The sequence below is a fragment of the Mirounga angustirostris genome, unplaced genomic scaffold (assembly GCF_029215605.1).
Source record: "Mirounga angustirostris isolate CCGP_5_RB_7025 unplaced genomic scaffold, mMirAng1.0.hap1 SCAF_1, whole genome shotgun sequence".
In the NCBI taxonomy this organism is placed as follows: domain Eukaryota; kingdom Metazoa; phylum Chordata; class Mammalia; order Carnivora; family Phocidae; genus Mirounga; species Mirounga angustirostris.
In genome coordinates, this window is record NW_026991709.1 from 145500381 (window position 1) to 145517199 (window position 16819).

The window sequence follows — 16819 nt, forward strand, 5'->3', positions numbered from 1 at the left end:
GCAAGAGCAAATGGTATAAAATGTAAATGGGTGATTTATAAAGAACAGATGGGTGATTTTTACTAATTTTATTTTTCAACTTCTTATAAATGTGAAATAACAGCCACACGAAAAGTTCAGAACACCTATAGATAAAGCCCAATGCTTGCATTCTGTGAAAGCATATAGAACAGCAGTTCTCAAACTTTTTGGTCTTAGAACCCCTCTAGGGCACCTGGGTGGCTCAGCTGGTTAAGCGACTGCCTTCGGCTCAGGTCATGATCCTGGAGTCCCAGGATGGAGTCCCGCATCGGGCTCCTTGCTCAGCGAGGAGTCTGCTTCTCCCTCTGACCCTCCCCCCCTCATGCTCTCTCTCTCTCTCATTCTCTCTCTCAAATAAATTAAAAAAAAAAAAATTAAAAAAAAAAAAGAACCCCTCTATATTCTTTTTTTTTTTTTTTTAAGATTTTATTTATTTATTTCAGAGAGAGTGAGAGAGCATAAGCAGAGGGAGCAGAGGGAGAGGGAGAAGCAGACTTCCCAGTGAGCAGGGAGCCGGATCTGGGGCTCAATCCCAGGACCCTGAGATCCTGACCTGAGCCGAAGGTAGCCGTTTAACTGACCAAGCCACCCAGGCGCCCCACCCCTCTATATTCTTAACAATTATTGAGGACCTTAAAGACTTTTTATATAGATTGTATCTATTGATATTTACTATATTAGAAATTAAAATGGAGACACTTTAAGAAATAGTAATCAATTTTCAATAAAATAAACTCATTATATGTTAACACAAATATTTTTAATAATTTATATTTTCAAAATTGAACAAAAAGTTTTAATGTGTCATTATTTTACATTTTTGCAAACCTCACTAATGTCTCATGTAGCAGAAGACAGGTTTTCTGACTGCTCTTGCATTACAACTACTGTGTCATCACATGTCCTGGAACCTGTGGGAAACCACTGCGGACTGACAGAATGTGAGTGAACAAATGGGTGTTTGACACCCTGGGGTCTCATGAAAGCCAGCCATCTTGCAATTTGAAAACAAAAGACCTACACCATTTTGCTACTATAATGTAGTATATCATAACTATAATTTACTTTGAAATACCTTACATAAACACTGATATAAAAGAATCATGAGTTTTTAAATTAAACCTTAACCAGAAAGAAATACCCTCCAAAAGTGAGAATCAAAGGCCACACCTCAGAGATGGCTACTAAAAATACTTCTATCTTTTATCTCTCATCACCCAGTGGCTTTATAATTAACAACATAAAAGTTAGAAATGGGTTTTTACTGGTAAATTAGTGATGTTCAGAATTAGTGATATACAGATAGAATAAAAATATTTGGAGATACTCCATACCCTTGTATTAACAGGACAAATGAATCTGGAGGGTCACCCATCAGAGTAGAACCTGAGGCTGGGTCCACCAAAAAAGTCCCAAGTCTAGCCACATGTTTAGAATATTCTGGTGCCTGACAAACATTTGCATGACAATCTTCAAGAGCAGGAATCTTTCACATAAAAAGTGCTTGGAGCACTAAAAAAAACAGAACTGGGACTTCATCAAGCTTACAGAACTGGTTTTTATGTGTGAGCATACTTGCTTGCTAATGTCTATGTATGGCAAAATGTGACTTTTGGTGTACCCTGGTAGCAAGGTTGTGATAAATGCAATCTATGGCCTCACCTAACTTATTGGTGACTCCCCGATATGTACTTAAAAATCCCCTAATGGCCATTCTTGACTAACCTGGCTTAAATCAGTTTACTGGTAGATATCTAAAACCTGGTTCCTTGGGCTCCAATTTCTTAGTACAAGGATCTGAATGATAAGGCAAGGAAAAAGGGAGCTTCTGAGGCACCAAAAGAGGGAAAAACAAGATTACCACTTCATGCCCACCCTGGGAGGTTCTAACAACACTAGAGAACATTTAACCAGAGAAGGGTGAGTCTTAGAAAAATGAAGCTGTCAGTGAGGATTTCATATATACATGTACTTCCAAACTGGGTATCACATTTCATACAAAAAGCTAATGCATTCAGAAAACACGAACTTATTTGTAGAGACAATGAAAAATGACTGGCTAATTTCTGCCAGCTAAAATCTTTAGAAATTTATAAGGAATTCTAGGTTCAATCAAAATGGAATAAATATACTCCACCCTATCTTTTTCACTGAACGCAACTAAGAAACCTTGGACAGGAAGCATGGAACAATTACCTAAGGACTGAAAAATAAATGGAAGCAGGCAGACTGGGGAAGTAACACAAAAAAAGCCCACCAAATTCGTAATGAATTTTGTTTTCCTACCTTATCTTGTGGCTCAGAATCAAAAGCAATCTGAAACCCAGAATTGCACTGTGGGTACAGAAAGAGCTCTGAGGAAAGCCTTGTATTTCTAGGGATCCCTACAGATGACAGTGAACAAGGGAAATCTCATTTTCTTTCTGTTCTTTCCATTCTCTCCCATTCTAGCTCCTAGGCAATTCCACAGGGATGGTGGCAAGAACAGTGGTGACCAGGCAAGCAGATAAAACTTCAAGGCAGGCAAAGAATCTTTCTGACTAGAGGAACTGTGCTCCCAAGAGCATAGGAAGAATCCCTGCTGCTCTTTTACTCTCAATTCTCTTGCCACTTAGCCTCAGAGACCGACACAGTTGTAAGAAGGACATGGCAGAGTAAGGACACTAAAACCCTGGCTTTCTGGCCAGATGACCAAAAAAGGGAGTTCCTAAGGGCCAGAATATATTGGGGAAATCTCAAAGAAGAGGGAGCTCCCTCAAAAAAACAATCCCATGGAGTATGAACTCCAGGGCTTATCCATGCATTATGCATGTGTGGATCTGACTCTTAACAGCAGAAGGTGGTTGCCAGCTGAACCTAACCAGGCTGTCTGCCTGCTACAATATCATCATCACCATCATCAACAGTGAACATTCTCCACGGGATTTTAAACTAGACCCAGGGTCATGTAACATAATACACAAAATGTCCAGGATACAATTCAACATTTATCGACTTTTAAAGAACCACAAGAATCTCACATTCCTTACGGGAAAAGACAAAAACAGCAACTCTATGATAATACAGATGCTGGAAATGTGTTAGACAAAGACTTTAAAGATTTTATTTATTTATTTGAGAGAGAACATGAGAGAGAGAACAAGTGCGGGGTGAGGCGCAGAGGGAGAAGCAGACACCCCACTGAGCAGGGAGCCCAATGGAGGGCTCGATCCCGGGACTCCGGGATCATGACCTGGGTTTAAGGCAGACGCTTAACTGACTGAACCACCCAGGTGCCCCTAGACAAAGACTTTAAAGCAGCTATTACAACCATACTACGTTAAGTACAAATACTCTTAAAATGAATGGAAAAACAAAATCTCAAGCAAAACCACAAGGAAAATTTTTTTTAAAGATTTTATTTATTTGACAGAGACAGAGAGTGTGTGTGCAAGCAGGGGGAACAGCAGGCAGAGGGAGAGGGATGTGGGGCCCCAATGTGGGGCTCAATCCCAGGACCCGAGCCGAAGGCAGATGCTTAACCGACTGAGCCACCCAGGCGCCCCCCACAAAGAAATTTTATTATTTTTTTTAAAGATTTTATTTATTTGACAGGGAGAGTGACAGCAAGAGAAGGAACACAAGCAGGGGGAGCGGAGAGGGAGAAGCAGGCTTCCCGCTGAGCAGGGAGCCCAATGCGGGGCTCGATCCCAGGATCCTGGTATCATGACCTGAGCCAAAGGCAGACGATTAATGATGAGCCACCCAGGCACCCCCACAAGGAAATTTTAAAACAAAAAATACAATGGTCAAAATTAAAAATTCACTAGGTGGGCTCAACAAGACAATGAAGATGACAGAGGAAAAAGTTAGTGAACTTGAAGACCAATTAATAGAAATTATCCAATCTGAAAAATAGAGAGGAAAAAGACAGAAAAAAAATTCAACAAAGCCTTAGACTTGTGAGGTAACATCAAAAGATCTGATATTTGTGTCATCAAAGTCCTGGAAAGAGAGGAAAAAGAGTGCTGGACAGAAAACATATTTGGAGAAACAGTAGCTGAAAATGTCTTAAATTTGGCAAAAGACAAAGATTCAAGAAGATCAGTAAACCCCAAAGAGAATAACCAAAGAAATTCACACCCAGACACATCACAATAAAACTGCTGAAATCTAAAAACAAAGTAAAAATCTCAAAAGCAGTCAGATGAGAACAACACATTACATATGGGGCAACAACAATTTGACTACAGATTTACCAGAAACCATATCGACCAGAAGGCAGTGGAACATTTTTCAAGTGCTAAAAGAAAGTAATTGTCAACCCAGAATTCTGTAACTAGTAAAAATATCTTTCAAGAATAAACGCAAAGTGCCTGGGTGGCTCAGTTAAGCATCTGACTCTTGATCTCAGCTCAGGTCTTGGTCTCAGGATGGTGAGTTGAAGACCCTCACTGGGCTCCATGCTGGGTGTGGAGCCTACTTAAAAAAAAAAAAAATAGAAGAAGAAGAAAGTCAAAGTAAAATTCTCAGGTAAAAAAACCAAAAACCCAACGAAGAGAATTTGTTTCCAGATCTGCTCTAAAAGAAATGCTTTAAGCAAATTCTTCAGGTGGAAGGGAAATGATACCAGAGGGAACCTGAGACTTCAGGAATGAATAAACAGCAACAGAAATGTAAACATATGAGTAAATAACGAGAGTATTTTCTTCTCCTCTTAAGCTAGTATGTGTGATGTTTGAAAGCAAAGGCTTTCAATGTTTGCAGATGTAATATATATGACCAATACAACATAAGGTTGTAAAGGTATATTATATGGTGGGATGGTTTCAACATTTCACCTGAAGTGGTAAAATATTAATTCTAAGTACACCGTGAAAAGCCAAGTATATATGCTGTAATCTCTAGAGTAACCACTAAAAAAACTATAGAGAGATCATCAAAAAAATCAATAGAAAAATTTAAAATACTAAAAAATATTCAAATAATCCAAAATGCAAGAAAACAGAGAAATCAAAAACAAATATTAGACAAATCCAAACAAACAATAATTGCATTAAGTGTAAATAGCCTAAGTATACTGAGTAAAAGACAGATTATGAGAATGGGTAAAAAAAACAAGATCCATCTATTTACCGTCTATAAGAAACCCACTTTATTTATTTAAGGTTTTTTGGGGGGGGGGAAGGGACGGGGCAGAAGGAGAGGGAGAGAGAGAATCCCAAGCAGGCTCCACGCCAATGCAGAGCCCCACATGGAGCTTGATCTCACAACCCTGAGATCATGACCTGAGCTGAAATCAAGAGTTGGACACTCAACCAACTGAGCCACCCAGGCGCCCCAGATTTTATTTTCAAGTAATCTCTACACCCAACGTGGGGCTTGAACTCACAACCCCAAGATCAAGAGCCTCATGCTACACCGACTGAGTCAGCCAGGCGCCCCAAGAAACCCACTTTAAATATAAGTTAAAAATAAAAGGATAGAAAATGACCTACCACATAAACACTAACAAAAGAAACAGAGTAGCAGTATTCATATCAGACAAAGTAGGCTTCGAAGCAAGGAAAATTACCAGAAATAACAAGGGTCATTACATAATGATAGAAGGGTCAATTCATTAGGAAGACATAACAATCTTAAATGTGTATGCATCCACCTAACAAAAGAGCCTCAAAGTAAATGAAGCAAAAACTAATAGAACTGAAAGAAGAAATAAATCCACAATTATCAGTAGAGACTTCAATACTCCTCTATTGGTAAACAAGAGAACAAGGAGACAAAAAATCAGCCAGGATACAGAAGAACTGAACAACACTATTAGCCAAATGACTCAAATTGACATTTATAGAACACTCCACACAAAAACAGCAGAATATACATTCTTTTAAAGTGCACATGGGAAATTCACTAAAACAGAACATATCAAACCTTAATAAATTTAGAAGAACTGAGATCATACAAAGTATGTTCTCTGACCATAAATGGAATTTAAAGCAGAAAACATTAACAGAAAAACAACTGAAAAATATCCAAGTACTTAGAAATTAAAACACTTCTCCATAATTCATGAGCCAAAGACTAAGCCTCAAGGGAAAAGAGAAAATATTTTGAACTGAAAGAAAATAAGCAATATGTCAAAATTGGTGGGGTCCTGCATATAGAAGGAAATTTATAGCATTAAATCCTTATATTGGAAAAGAAGGGTCTCAAGTCAACAATCCAAATTTCCACTTAAAGAAACTAGAAAATGAGCAAAGTAAGTCAAAGCAAACATCAGAAAAGATACGTCATTAAAACTGGAAGAAAATAGGGAAAAAAATCAACAAAACAAAAATTCAGTTTTTTGAAATGATAATAAATATGATAGTGATAAACCTCTAACCAAACAGACCAAGGAAAAAAGACAAAGGGCACAGATTATCAACATCAGGAATGAAAGAGGAGCTATCACTACAAATCCCACAGATAAACTCACTCAAGAAGAAATAACATGAACAGTTCTGCAACTATTAAAGAAATGAAAATCTCAGTTAAAAACCTTCTGAAAAGCAATTCCTAAGGTAGTCCTGGAATTATTTCAAATAGGAACCATTTTATTCAATTCACAGAGAAAAGCTCTCTATACAGAGACTCTTCCTCTTCTAATATACACTTACACTCATTTTGTAATTCAAAAGCCTAACTTACTATAAAACATACAAATTTTCATTGATAGTAATAGAAATGAATACATACGGTGTTGTATTCAACTCAATTTTTATCAGTACTTCTTGATCTCTCATTAAAGTGGTCATTATGGCCACTCCCAAAGGATCTTTGATACTACTTTGTATTTACGTTAACTATTAACAATACAAGAAGTCAAGACTATCACTTGGCTAAGTACTCAGTGACATACTTACTAATGGTTAAATCCTACAAAGTGGGGTACCTCACTTCAAATAGTTGAAGTGATCCTTAAAAGTTGTGTAAAAATCAAGTACCTACTATTTAGATAATATACTGAAAAGTTCTAGAAATATTATGTATGAGATTGAACCATATGAAATTGCCAATTATCAACTGGTTTAACCCAGAACAGTATAAGCATTCCTTGTATGATTCAGTGTTTTAAAAGTGCTAGTCACTTCTATCGGAATGTCATTATAATGAATTACCTTGAATGCTGGGGACTGAAGTTCGTTCAACATCTAACAAACATATTCTGGAGATTTTTCATAACAAAGGTTATTTGCAAATCTAGGATATGAACATGTACTAGGAAAGGAGTACTTTACATGGCTATAGAACCTTTGTTTTACTTTTCATGAGTCTGCTATTTTTTTTTGACAGTGGGAAATAGCTTTATTTTTTATTATGTTCAATTTGCGTTTTTAATTCTTAAAAAAACATAAGCCCTGTTATCTGAAGCATGGACTCACTATAGAGTAAGGGTTAAGATCCATCAAGGCTCAAAATATTAGAAACAGAGAATGCAACAATATTTCTAAGATCACAACATTCCTTTGCTCAAAACCCTTAAATATCTTATCTCACGGTGTCAAAAGTCCTTACTATGGTCTATAGCATTTCCTGCTACTCTCATCCCTCCTCTACTCCACCCTGGGCTTCTGGCAGTTCTTCAAACACCAAAGTACACTCCCTCCTCAGCGCCTTTGTACTAACTTCCTTAGCCAGGACTGCTCCTCAAAGATATCCACGATGGCTTACCTCCTCATCTCCTTCAGATGTCTGCGTTGTCATCTCAAAACAGCCTTTTCTGATCCACATATTAGAACAGTACCCCTACTACAAGCCACTGTATTTTTTTTTTCCTTGTTTATGGTCTGCCTTCCCCAAATAGAATACAAACTACAAGGAAGAGAGTCCTTTGTTTTATTCATTGCTATATCCCCAGAGTCTTGAACAGTAGCAGGCTCTCAATAAGAATGTGCTGAACAAGATGCTGCACAAAGACTGCATATGTTTCCAACTAAAACTTCTGACACCGATACAAAAAAAAAGGGCTAAGGAAACAGTTCGGTACCCGGCCGGCTCTGCTACTTAGAATGAAACAACTACCCTTTAGAAGAAAGTATTTTCAGTAATATATACTAACGAATGGCTGGATTCCCTAAAGACGAAGCATTAACGCTAAATGCATGCGTGCTGCAAGTCTCTGTTGGTACAGAATATTTTCTTTTATCACACAAGACTTTCAATAAGTCATTTTCCCATGAACCAAGAAATTCTGGCTAAAGATACTTACGGAAAAATAGAAGTGGGAGTTAACCTACTGATATACAAGAATTAGGAAATACAGAATATACGAATCCAAACCTCACACAAGAGAAAAATACCAGAAACAGGAATTGGGAGTGTTTGCCCCCTTGGAAACACTAAGAGAGAAAAAGTCCGAGACAGACTGCACCTCTTTCCTTGGCGCCAGGGATGGTACGAACACTCAGTCCGGGGGTGCAAGGCGTGAGTGTCCCCGCAAGGGGCTTCGGAGGGCGAGGCCCGGACTCTGAGTGGGATGGGAGTGGTGGATCCCGTTCACTCTCCTCTCCCAACGATTTTCTCAGGAGCAAAGGTAGTGCTGACTGAGCCTACCCGCTCCCAAAAAGGCTTGGGGGAGGGTTGATGAGGGTAGACCCCTCCCCTTCCCCAAGGATTGTCCAGGCCCCCGCAGGAGCCCAGTCTCCCGCTCACCCGGCTCCCGGTTGATCTCGATGTCGAAGTGGCACTGCGGCCGATCCTGCGCCCCCATCGCGACCGAGGCGGCGGCAAGAGCTAGGAGAAAGGGGGAGGAAAGCGGTCAGGGCGGGAGCTAGGGCGGGGGCTGGGGCGGAGCCCGCGCCACGGTCGCCTCGCGCCAGCCTGTCGCGACACCACGGGAGGCCAAGCCGGGGTTCCCTCCAGCCCCGGGCCTCCCGACTCCCAAGTAGCGCGCACACACATGCGGGCGAGCTCTTTACCTGGTTGGCCTGCAACCTGAGCAGCTCTCCGCGAGCGGAGGAGAAAGCGCTGCCACGGCGGCAGCCGGAGCCCAACGCCACTAACGGACCACCACCCCCTCCCCCGGGCCGGCCTCCCCGCGCCACGCTAAACCCCGCGAGAGTCGGGACAAATACCGCGAGAGCACAGGCTCGAAGGGGGTGTTTAACCGAAGGGTGAGCGCGCACGTGGGCGTGTCCGACGCTCCTATACCTGATCTAGTCCTTTTTGCCCCGCCCCTTCCGCCCCCACCCCCGTTAGAGTCTGTCCGCCCAATCTGGGAGCCCTGATCACGCCTGCGCTCTCTGTTTCCTCTCGTCTCCCTTAAGATCCGTGAGTGCCCGCGCGTTTTCCGGCATCGCGACGCTTCCGTGTTATCTACACCTGCGAGCAAGCTGTAAGAAACGAAGTCGAGGTTTAGTGAACGGACGGGTCTTTTGGCCTGTTTCCCTTTTCTCAAGGCGTAGTTATGACACTCTCCTCCTGCTAGACTGTTTCACTTCAAAGGCCTTAGGTGGGCGTCCGTTCCCTCTTTGGCGTCGGCGTCGCAGGGATAGTCTTTGTTCATGGCCATTCATCTTTTGTGAAGAGTCAGTTCAAGACCTTTGCCCATGTTTTATTCGTGTTCGTCTTACTATTGAATGCGGGAGTTCCGAGTACAAATGTTTTGTTAAACAGGTGATATGTGTATGTTCTAAATACAAATCTTTTGTTATATATAATTCTGAGTATTTTCTCCTGAGCTGGGTCGTTTCATTGTTTTGATGGTGGTTTGTGCAAAGCAGTTTTTAATTGTAGTGAAGTTACTTGATCAGTTTTCTCGTATGGTTTGTGCTTTTTCTGTGCAAAGAAATCTCTGCTTACCCCGAACTCCTGAAGATTTTCTCCTGTATTTTCCTCTAGAACTTTTACGTGTAAGTTTAAGATTCATTGGAATTTTTCATTCTGGTGTCAGGTAGAGGTTGCGGTTCGTTTTGGTTTTTGGTTTTTTTCCCCTATGGAAACAGAGTAGTTTCACCACCATTTGTTTAAAAAAACTTGCCTTTTGTCCGTTGAATTACCTTGGCTTTGTGTGGTTCTGTTTCTGAACTCTATATTTTTTAACTGTTCTATGCTACGGCTACACTGTTTTGTTTTTTGTTTTTAAGTTAATTTCTTAAAACTAAAATACACACTTTTTAAATATTTTATCAAAATTATCATTTAACTTTTTAAGTGACAGTTCAGAGGCAGTAAGTAAATTTCACATTGTTGTGCAATCATCAGCATCTAGCCACTGAACATTTTTCATCTTGGAAAACTGAAACTCTGTATCCATTAAACAATAACTCTGCATTCTTTCTACCCAGCCTCAGGCAACCACTCTACTTTTTTTTTTTTTAATTTATTGTGGTAAGAACACTTAATGTGACATCTATCCTCTTAATAGATTTAAGGTTTTATTTATTTATTTGAGAGCGAGCAAGTGAGTGGGGGGAGGAGCAGATAGAGAGGGTCAAGCAGACTCCTCGCTGAGCTGGATCCCACAACCCCAAGATCTTGACCTTAGCCAAAATCAAGAGTTGGACACTCAACCCACTGAGCCACCCAGCCCCCCCTTTAACAGATTTTCAAGTGTACAATATGGTATTGTTATCAATAGGCACAATGTTGTACAGCAGATTTCTAGGATTTATAAATCTTACATAGGTGAAATTTTTTTTTTTTAAAGATTTTATTTATTTATTCGTGAGAGAGAGAGAGAGAGGCAGAGGGAGAAGCAGGCTCCCAAGGAGCAGCGAGCCCGATGCGGGACTCGATCCCAGGACCCCGGGATCATGACCTGAGCCGAAGGCAGACGCTTAACCATCTGAGCCACCCAGGCGCCCTAGGTGAAATTTTATAACCATTGATAGCAACTACTTTCACCCTCTTCCCATCCCCTGGCAAACACTCTTATTCTTTGCTTCTATAAGTTCGACTATTTTAGTTACCACATATTAAATGGAATCATGCAATATGTGTCCTTCAGTGACTGACTTGTTTCACTTAGCATAATGTTCTCAAGTTTCATCGATGTTCTCACATATTGCAGGATTTCCTTCTTTTTTTAAGGCTAAATAATACTCCACTGTATGAATATACCATAATTTCTTTATCCATTTTCAGCAGATGGACACTTGGGTTGCTTCCATCATTTGGCTGTTGTGAATAATGCTGCTGTGAAGATGAGTGTACAAATATCTCTTTGAGATCCTGCTTTCAATTCCTTTGGGCATATACCCAGAAATGGAATTGCTAGGTCATAAACTAATTCTGTTTTAAATTTCTGGTTTTGTTTTTTTTAAGATTTTATTTATTTGAGAATGAGAGAGCACAGGAGCAGGGGCAGAGGGAGAGGGAGTTGGAGAAGCGGAGTCCCCTGCTGAGCAGGGAGCCTGCCTTGGGGCTTGATCCCAGGACCCTGAGATCATGACCTGAGCCAAAGGCAGGCACTTACTGAGGCACCCAGGTGCCCCAAGCTAATTCTGTTTTTATGGGGAACTGCCGTTCTATTTTCCATAGTGACTGCACTATTTTACATTTCCATCAGCATTGCACAGGGTTTCAGTTTCTCAACATCCTTACCAACACTTGTTATTTTGTTCTGTTTTTTAATAATTGCCATCCTAATGAGCGTGAAGTAGCACACTGTTTTGATTACTGTAGCTTTATAGTAAATTTAAAAATCAAGGTCACTTAGGTAGTTTCTAATCTGTTTTTGCACCTGTGCCACCTTGTGAAGTGCAGAGACCTTCTGCACCGTCATGGAAGTGCTATCCCTGTTGGAGGTTGCCAGTTCTACCTCTCTAAAAGTACAGTATCTCTATCAGAGCAACAATCTCCTGGGTTTCACATTTGTAACCTAGGCTGAATTGAGAAGCTAGTGGTCCTGGGTCTGATTTTGCTTACACTGTTACAGCTGACCATTTATAGGTTTGGAAAAGACAAAATGTACATGCCTATTCAGAGATGAAATGGGTTGGTAAAGCTAACTTTCATACACAGACTTGTGAAAGGAAAAGAAGGGGAGCATTGCCCAGGGAAGTAATTTGTAATTACTGTGCTTTGAGCAGCTGTCTTCAGTGTAAGTTGGCTTTAGGGCTCTGGGATGAAATGCTTAATTTGGGGAGTATTTAAAATACTTTAACTCTCCCGAAATTTGTTCTTATCTTGACACTCCCCTAAAGTTTCTTTCCTGCCATTGATTATATGATGTGGGGCAAACCACTTTGATCCTGGAATTCAGTTTCTTTGTCTGCAAAATAAGCAGGATGAAATACCTTCTAAGTTCCCTCCTTGCTCAAAATTCTTTTATTCTGTCCTGTGAGTTGAAATTATATTTCAGATGATTTGAGGATAAGGTATGCTATTTGGTCTGTGGTCAAGGGGAAGAAACTACTGGGACAAGGCAGGCCTAGAGCTAACATCCACCAAAAGGATTGATACCTCCTCCCTCATCATCAAGAGTAGTAGAAAATTATCCAAGCAGTTTACAAACTCAGGCTTAATTTGGAGAACGCTTAGTAGTAGGAATTTTCAGGTAATGATTTAGAGTGGGATTATACCAGCAGTTGGCACTTCAATGGATAGGGCTCTAGCAAAACTAATCAGGAATGCTAGTGGAGAAATTTAGATGAAACATAATTTTTTAGAAAATAGAAATTACCAAAATTGACTCAAAGAAATAGAAGGCCTGAATAAACTAGCAATCATTGAAGAAATTGAATTAGTAATCCCTAATCTCCTTCCAAACAACGGTGAAGGACATTTTGCCATAACCAGATGGGAAATTTGATAATGGTCTAAATATTAGGTGAAATCAAGGAAATATACTTAATTTTGTTAGATATCTAATGAAGATAAAGATAATGAAATTTTGGTTATGCAAGAAAATGTTCTTAGTTTTTTAGTGAAGTGAAACAAATGTGGCAAAATCATGGTAATTGTTGTATCTAGCTGAGAGGTATATGGGGATTTTTGAGCTGTGTTCGGTATTTTTATATTTCTTTGCAATTACTCTTAATAAAACCAGTAAGAACAAACATAGTCTTTCCAAAAACACAAGTTCCACATTGTTTCATAGGCATATTTTACCAGACCCTTAAGGATCAATAATCTCTTCTCAATCAAAGTATTTTAGAAAATGGAAAAAGACAGCTACCTAACTTACCTTGTGATACCAACACCAAACAAAGATAGATAGGGCAAGAAAGTTAGAGACCAATCTCATTATAAACATGGATTTAAAAACCCAAATAAAATATTAGGAAATGGAGTTTAGCAGCATTTAAATTCCAAAATGTTCATGAACTAGTTGGCTTTAATTCAGGAATACAAAGATGGTTCGACATCAGAGAATCTATTTCTATAGTTCACCATATTAACAGATTAAAGAAAAGGCATATGATTATCCCAATATATGGTGTATTGGTTATCTATGTATTGCCTCTCAGCTCCTTCAATATATCTTCTGTAATACACAGTTTAACCCCAAGCAGGGATCTGTACCAAATTAACTTTTACATTTGTATAACTTAGGGAGAAGACAAAAAAGGTAAACAAAAGGAGAGAAAAGGAATCCAATGAGAAGATAACTACGCACACAGTTCTACCTTATTTGCTTACACCATTTTTTAAATAAAAGGATATCCTATATCTTAAATGGGAAATTGCAGAAAAGAATAGGTCCAAGACTGCTATCTTTAGAAAGACCTGCTTAAAAGGTTGGGCTGTGGGTGGAATCTGGGAACCTGTATGATAATCAATTTCCTACACTTAAAGAAAACTTCAGTTAAATGATTAGAGTGCTTCACTCTGCCTAAACTATTTGAGCAAACAATATGGTTTATGCTGAACACCTGCTTTCCTTCTGGGACTCTGGAAACTTGGTATGTAGCAGGCAGAGGATGCGTACATATGTGACCATCCCCCAGTAAAAACTTTGGGCACTGAGTCTCTAATGAACTTCCCTGGTAGACATTTCTCACATGCTATGATTCATCCTTGGAGGAATTAAGCTCGTTCTGTGTGACTCCATTGGGAGGGTGAAGCTTGAACCTGGTTTCCTCTGGGCTTTACCCTCTATGCCTTTTCCCTTTGCTGATTTGCTTTGTGTTCTTTTGCTATTGTAAATCATAGCTTCACAGCTATGATGCTGAGTCCTGGGAGTCCTCCTAGCCAATCATCAAACCTGCAGGTAATCTTAGGACCTACAACACAGCAACAAATATTACCAGAATTTGATAACAAAATCTATATTGAAAATCTGAAAACACATTTTTTTAAATCCTAGATTTCCTTTTTTTATGGGGAAACAAGGAGTAGACTATTTCATTTTACAGAAAAATATATATTTTGATAGAATAACATTCTCTTGCTATTAGTCAAGAACAGATGGGCTTTTTCCATGAGCGTCAGGGGAAATGGCCATAGCAGCTCCAAGCATCCATCCTTATACCCTGGAAGTCTGAGGGGAGAGCACTTTTCCTGCCAGCACCAGCGAGAAAAATCCCAGCGAGAGAGCTCATTGACGATGAGGTTCATATGCCCATCAGTCTTGATGGCCACAGTAGTGGGCAGAAACCGTGACTGATCAGCTTGGGGTGGGGCCACAGGAGAAGAATGGGGTATGGCAGCACGGAGATGGCCCCTGAGGCAATGGCTGCCTAGTAAGAAGTCTAAGAAGTCGAGTTCGATCGAGAGCTGAGAGTGGACCCCAGAGAGCCCTGAGCAGTCCCGACACTGCCGGCCTAGTTGCCGTCACACCCCGGCGGAGCCGCAGCGGTGGGGCCGGCCACAGTCACCATCACTGCAACCATGATCAGTGATGCCGAGACCCAGCAGCTGCCCGCCGCCCCGGCCCTCAGCGCTGCCTACACCGAGCCTGGCCCCAACGGCAACGCAGGGAGCAGCGGCCTGGGTGGCCTCACATCCGCGGCACCCACCGTCGGGAACAAGAAGGTCATCGCAGTGAAGATTTCAGGAACAGTAAAATGGTTCAATGTAAGAAACAGATAAGGTTTCACTAGCAGGAATACCACCCAGGAAGATGTATTTGTACACCAGACTGCCATAAAGAATAACCCCAGGGCGCCTGGGTGGCTTGGTTGGTTGAGCATCTGCCTTCGGCTCAGATCATGGTCCCAGGGTCCTGGGATCGAGTCCCACGTCAGGCTCTCTGCTCAGCAGGGAGCCTGCTTCTCCTTCTCCCTCTGCCTGCCTCTCTGCCTACTTGTTCTCTCTCTCTCTCTCCCTCTGTCAAATAAATAAATAAATAAAATACTAAAAAAAAAAAAAGTAACCCCAGGAAGTACCTGCCCCAGGAAGATGGAGAGACTGTGGAGTTTGATGATGTTGAAGGAGAAAAGGGTGCCAAGCCAGCAAATGTGACAGGCCCTGGTGGAGTTCCAGTGCAAGGCAGTAAATATGCAGCAGACGGGAACCATTATAGATGCTATCCACGTGGCAGAGGTCCTCCACGCAATTCCCAGCAGAATTACCAGAACAGTGAGAGTGGGGAAAAGAATGAGGGATCGGAAAAGGCTCCCGAAGGCCAGGCCCAACAGCACTGGCCCTACCGCGGGCGGAGCTTCCACCTTACTACATGCAGAGACCCTATGGGCATTGACCACAATATTCCAACCCTCCTGTGCAGGGAGAAGTGATGGAAGGTGCTGACAACCAGGGTGCAGGAGAACAAGGTAGACCAGTGAGACAGAATAGGTATCGGGGTTATAGACCACAATTCCGCAGGGATCCTCCTCGACAAAGATAGCCTAGAGAGGATGGCAATGAGGAAGATAAGGAAAATCAAGGAGATGAGACCCAAGGTCAGCAGCCACCTCAAGGTTGGTACCACTGCAACTTCAGTTACCCACGCGGACGCCCAGAAAACCCTAAACCACAAGATGGCAAAGAGACAAAAGCAGCGGATCTATCAGCTGAGAATTCGTCCGCTCCTGAGGCTGAGCAAATGCCTGCTTACCATCTCTACCATCATCTAGTTTAGCCATCCAACACGAAGAAATGAAGAGGAAATTCCAGCAATAAGAAATGAACAAAAGATTGGAGCTAAAGACCTTAAGTGCTTGCTTTTTGCCCATTGACCAGATAAAAAGAACTATCTGCAGCATGGGGTTTTTATTATTTTTACCTAAAGACGTCTCTTTATGTATGTAATTAAAAAAAGTAATGCCAAACTTTTTTTTTTTAAGATTTTATTTGTTTGACAGAGAGAGAGAGCACAAGCAGGGGGAGTGGGAGAGGGAGAAGCAGGCTCCCCGCTGAGCACGGAGCCCGATGTGGGGCTCGATCCCAGGACCCTGGGATCATGACCCCAGCTGAAGGCAGACGCTTAACGACTGAGCCACCCAGGTGCCCCCTTTTTTTTTTTTTTAAAGATTTTATTTATTTGACAGAGACACAGCGAGAGAGGGAACACAAGCAGGGAGAGTGGGAGAGGGAGAAGCAGGCTTCCCGCCGAGCAGGCAGCCCGATGCGGGGCTCGATCCCAGAACCCTGGGATCATGACCTGAGCCGAAGGCAGATGCTTAACGACTGAGCCACCCAGGCGCCCCAACTTTTTTTTTTTTTTTTAAAGCCTGATTTTTCTCAATACAGCTTTAAAGTCTTTTAAATTGTTTCATATCTGGTCAAGTTGAGATTTTTAAGAACCTCATTTTTTAATTTGTAATAAAAGTTTACAACTTGATTTTTTCAAGAAACTCAACAAACGGCAAGCACCCATTAATAAAGGTCTTAAATAATTTAAAAAAAATCACCTTAATTGTGGATACTGCACCCACCTTTTGGCCTTTTA

General features: G+C 41.1%; 1 protein-coding gene and 1 pseudogene across 10 annotated transcripts in view; one reads left to right on the forward strand and one right to left on the reverse strand.

Annotated features, from left to right (window-relative positions):
• Nucleotides 1-9118, reverse strand: part of NKTR (natural killer cell triggering receptor) — a 54730-nt gene extending 45612 nt beyond the window's left edge. For 5 of the 10 annotated variants that reach the window (XR_010410957.1, XR_010410958.1, XM_064589284.1 and 2 more), the window contains exons 1-2: nt 8961-9118; nt 8695-8775 (exon numbers count right to left, since the gene is read on the reverse strand). Coding sequence is in view for 5 of the 10 variants with exons in the window: in XM_064589284.1 (XP_064445354.1) it covers nt 8695-8752 (58 nt within the window). In the remaining 5 variants the exon portion in view is untranslated. Of the gene's footprint in view, nt 1-8413; nt 8633-8694; nt 8776-8960 lie in introns of those variants that run through there. The other 5 variants (XR_010410950.1, XR_010410951.1, XM_045903963.3 and 2 more) reach the window with 3 other exon arrangements.
• A 155-nt stretch (nt 9119-9273) lies between these two features.
• On the forward strand, nt 9274-16599 carry LOC123863905 (Y-box-binding protein 1-like; annotated as a pseudogene).
• The last annotated feature ends 220 nt before the right edge of the window (nt 16600-16819 follow it).